We start from the raw sequence: 4,865 nt of genomic DNA on the forward strand, positions 1-4,865 counted from the left end.
GTATATGTGAACTGCTGTATGAAAAGTGAATTTACTCTGTAAATCTTCACCCAAATCCTAATAAAAAAAAATATATATATGTATTAAAATCCTGGCTGTATAATGTCATGATTTAATCATGTAATTAATAATTTGGGTAAATTCCCTTTCATAATGTAACCTAATGAAATGTATCAGCAGTTGAAGTCATAACAGTGTACGGTGGATCCTTAAACCTAATCACATCTGAGTTATGAGAAAATTATAATAAACACAGATATGAGGAGGACAAACACTGCTTGATAAGAACAGAAACAGAAGGATTTCCAAGCTTTGCCCCAAATAGATAAAGAAGCATCATCTCCTAGAGGCACATTCTGAATTTGAACTTCTTAGACCCTTGAATTTTGAGAAAATAAATTTCTGTTCTTCAAAGGCACCCACTTGTAGTATTTCTGTTACAGCATCATTATCTAAGTATAACTAAGACATCAAGCAACCTCCCTTTCAATGTTGGGGCTTCTGGGTAGGAGGTAAGTGTGACTGCATTGTTAAACTGCCGATATCTAACTGGACCTACTTTATCTCCTTCAGGCACAGATGATGGGGCAGAAATACTAAGATTACGTAGACGATTTTTAAAGGACCAAGCAAAGCTCAGTTTGATTTATGCCAGAAAAGGTATTGCTGAGCAGAAACGAGAGAAGGTGTGTATCATTTTCAGGCATATGATTGGTTGGAAATTTCTGTTTCATGTCACAGAATACATGCTCTTTAGAAAATAAACACCACTTCAGGTGCTGGTTCATGTAGGTGCACATGCACAGTCACAGAGCAGCACTATATGAAGTGAGATGAGTTATAAACCACAATCTCCTCTGACATCTCTGAGATTGAGGTACAACCTTGGAGTGGGCTTGGCGAGTCACCTACTTGCATCTGTAGGGAGCTTGGCTCACCAGTGACAGGATCCTCTTCTCTCCCTCTTAGCTCCACCTCTCCCTACAACTCAGACCCATTCTTTTCCATGCGCTGGCTTTCTCAATGTGGAGGAAGAAGCCACTCCTAATTAAAGAAGTTTACATCTTACACCTTCAATTTAATTTGCATATTAATTGACCAATCTTGTAAGAGTTTTTATGTGCCTTTTTTTTTTTGCACAGTAAACTGTCCAATCCCTTTGCAAGATTGTGGCCTAGCAAATCATCTTGGCAGAATTATTGAAAGCATTGGCCTCACTCTCTGTCTCAGATCAGGGCCTTGAGGGGCACTCATTGAACCTTCCTGGGTCATGGGCCACTGCTGTGGTAATGGGATGAGACCCTGTTACAACCAGCTGCTCTTCTGGAGACACCTGGGTACAGAGGGAGAGGTGACCTGTTTCATGAAATATGAAATGCTTTTTCAGAATGAAGTAATGAAAGAACTTGTTTAGCCCTACCTTCAATTTTGCTTATAAATCAGTAATTACATAGTTTGCAAAAAAAGAGAGGATGGATTATGGAGAAAACACTGACATTGTTCTAATTCGGTTTAAATCCTTGGCAATTTAATTAACTTTGAAATATAAGTATGAAATGGTTGAAACTTTCCAGTGTGTTTTTTGTGGAGAAAGAATGAACTTTTCATCTTACTCCTGTCTCTCTAACTACCACTCTTGTTTTGAAGACAAGGGTACAGAGTTGGAGGGTCCCAGAGGGCCCAGTTTACCATCTCACACTGCCCTGCCCTGGTAGTGCTCTGCCTGCCTGCTGAGACATTATGGGCTCCTGATTAAACTGAAGGGAGTAGCACTGTCTACTCAGCAGAAAAAGGAGCACTGGTGATACAGTGACTAAGTACTCAGCTGCTAACCAAAAGGTCAGCATTTCAAACCCACCAGCTGCTTTGTAGGACAAAACTGTGGCCGTCTGTCTCCATAAAGATCATAGCCTAGGAAACTCTATGTTGTATTCTGTCGTGTACAGTCGCTGTGAGTCAGAATCAACTTGATGACAATAGGATTTTAATGAAGACTGCTGGATGGAGATTGCAGCAAGGTGTTTTGTACAACATGAAGCAGGGCATGTAGCCTTGAAGCTCCCTAGCTGAGAAGGGTTTGCTGAGGGGGGATTATGCTTGATATGTATGTGCGGCCTCTCATTGCAGTCACTTGTGGCCTATTGTACAAAAAATACCATAGTTTTGGAGGATTGTTGTTTGTGCCAGGTACTGTTTCATGTGCTGGAAGTGTAGACCTAGGTCAGACAAGACCCATTGTTTCAGACCTTAGCATGTGTGGTTTTGGGAATAAGTCAGCAAGGAGTACCTCTGGGGAAGACTTACATGGAAAAAGCAGAACAGAAGCATCTGGCAAGAGATTATATTTTTGATGGGCACTAACTGATAGTAAAAAGCCAGAGAAGGCATTCCAACCCATGAGGGCGGAGAGCATAGGACAGAGCTCGCTGGGCCCACAGCCTTCTGACTAGTATTTCTGACAAATCCAAATCAAGTTCTGCCATTTTATGACTATTCAGATTACTTTGAAATAAGCATTTAAATAACTTTTTCACTGTTCATCTGCAATAGTAGTTTTTCGCTTGGATGTATCTTTTCCAAGTGATTGCTAACATAGCAACTGAGCCATTTCCAATAAAATGATTATTGCTTGGCCTAAAAAGAAATTGTAATTTTTCTGATAACCTTTTATGTTAAAAGATGGTTACTGACAGTTTTGTACCTTGTGCAGTACTGATTTTCTGAAATAAAAATTCTGATTTTCCTGTTTTATTCTGATTTTTGCAGGAGATCAAAACTGAGTTAAAAATGAAGCAGGATGCCCAAGTCATTCTTTACAGAAGTTACCGCCAGGGAGAACTTCCTGACATTCAGATTAAACACAGCAGCTTGATCACCCCCTTACAAGCTATGGCCCAGGTCAGTCTCTGAGTGGTCACATTTTCTATTAATAGACAAGTCTCTATTTAGCAGTTATATTTAAGGCAAAATGGTTGAGGTGATACTGTATGATAAATAAGGTGTTGATTGTCGTAACAGTGGATTTGGTTAAAAGATCTTGTCCCGGTTCTAGCTCTTTCATTTGCTGGTTCTATGCCTTCTTTCCATGTGGCAAGACTGACTCAGAGTCATCTAGAACATAATTCTGAACTCCTGTGTCCTTGTCAGGTCACTTAATGCTCTGCACCACAGTATCTCCATCTTTAAAATCAGAGAGTAAAATCTATTTTTCTTGTTCAATAGTGTGGTCAGAATGAAAGAATGTGTAAAATGTCGTTGTTATCTTTAAAGTGCAAGCCACTTAAATCGTTGTTTATATAAAATAGTTTTCTGGAGGGATCAGAGGACTATCAGTTCAGCAGTAGGGCCACTGCTAATATACCCAGAGGGCTGGAAATATTTTTTAAGTCATTATTTATTTGGATGTAAAATAAAGTATCAAGAGTGAATGAAATTTCTTAGTTTAGCTCTTTGACAGAAACTGGGTATTTCTCCTCCAAAGACTGATTAATATTCCTGATACTTTAAAAAATATATAAAGATTGTAATATATACAGTATTATGCTATACTGAAATATAATGCCTTATATTTTATTGTACTTACATTATTGATGTTGATTATCACAGTAGATTATATGTGCTTAGCCCTTATTATTTTTTAAACTTCTTATTTTGAAATAATTATAGATTTGTAGGAAATCACAAACATAGTAGAGTCCCTTGTAGCTCTTCCCCAGAGCTGCCCAGTGGTGATATCATATCTGACAGTAATACAGTATTGTATTGTACCTACAAGTGGACATGGGTACAACACTGTTTACTAGACTGTGTACCTTGATTAGCTCCATCATTCTCCATGCATTCCTTTGTATGTGTCTCATTCTCTACAGTTTTGTCCCATGTACAGATTTATGCAGCTACCAGCCCTTTACTATTATGAAGTACTTTTTTGGATTCTCAGATTATTTTTGGTAGTCTCATGAAATTAAGATAAGTATTGGATAGATGAAGAAGTTAAGGTAAAGGTTAATGTTTTGGTTACCTAGTACTGCTCTAACAGAAAATACCACAAGTGGAATGGCTTTAAAAAACAGGAGTTTATTCTTAAAATTTTTGGAGTCTAGAAGTGCCAGGCTTTAAGGTCTAGATGAAAGCCCCTCAACCTTGGGCTACAGCTCTGCCTCTTGCTCCTGGCTCACTGAAGCTAAAGGCTTTTTTACACTCAGTAAATGGTGGTTAACTTGATTTAATGATGTGATTTTGAACACTGACATTTTATTTAAGTTCATCAATCAGTTATTTTAATCTTTGTCGTGATGCTGATTTGCAAACAATATGTAAAATCTAATTAAATATTTCTCTGAGAACTTGTCAGTTATCACACTCAGCAGGTTATTATCTTGGCTAGTCTTCACAATGACTCTGTGAGGTACATTCTATTATACATCAAAGATGACAAAAATAAAGCAAGTATTTGATTAAGCCAGCAATTAAATTAGAATTTCTGTGCTCTCATGCCTTTTATAAGACACATATCAAACAGATCTATTTGTTTAAAATCCAAGTACTCTCTACTTAATACCTGTTAAAACTTTCTGAAAAGAATTGGGATGTGTGTTTGTTTTTTTTTTTTTAATTGTGATTTGGGTGAAGATTTACAGAGCAGATTCACTTTCCACACAGCAGTTCACATACACTTTGTCTCATGACACTGACCACAGCTTACCACAATGCAATACCTCCCCTCCCACTTCCTCCCCATAGTTACCTCTTCCCAGTGTTCATCGCTCCATGCACTCCTGCCCCCTGAACCGTCTCCTGTGCATAAGCAGCCCTTCTTTCTCCCATGATTGTTCTCTCCAAGAGTGTATCTACTTGAGATAAAT

At 38.2% G+C, this 4,865-nt stretch overlaps 1 protein-coding gene across 1 annotated transcript in view; it reads left to right on the forward strand.

The window, feature by feature from the left end:
* PRKDC (protein kinase, DNA-activated, catalytic subunit) overlaps positions 1–4,865 on the forward strand; it is a 550,241-nt gene that overhangs the window by 360,788 nt on the left and 184,588 nt on the right. The window contains exons 60-61 of the mRNA XM_007949066.1: positions 574–686; positions 2,767–2,898. Of these exons, the coding sequence (XP_007947257.1) occupies positions 574–686; positions 2,767–2,898 (245 nt within the window). The remainder of the gene's footprint in view (positions 1–573; positions 687–2,766; positions 2,899–4,865) is intronic.

The sequence above is a fragment of the Orycteropus afer genome, unplaced genomic scaffold, assembly GCF_000298275.1.
Source record: "Orycteropus afer afer isolate SDZICR_OR568_19922 unplaced genomic scaffold, OryAfe1.0 scaffold00236, whole genome shotgun sequence".
In the NCBI taxonomy this organism is placed as follows: domain Eukaryota; kingdom Metazoa; phylum Chordata; class Mammalia; order Tubulidentata; family Orycteropodidae; genus Orycteropus; species Orycteropus afer.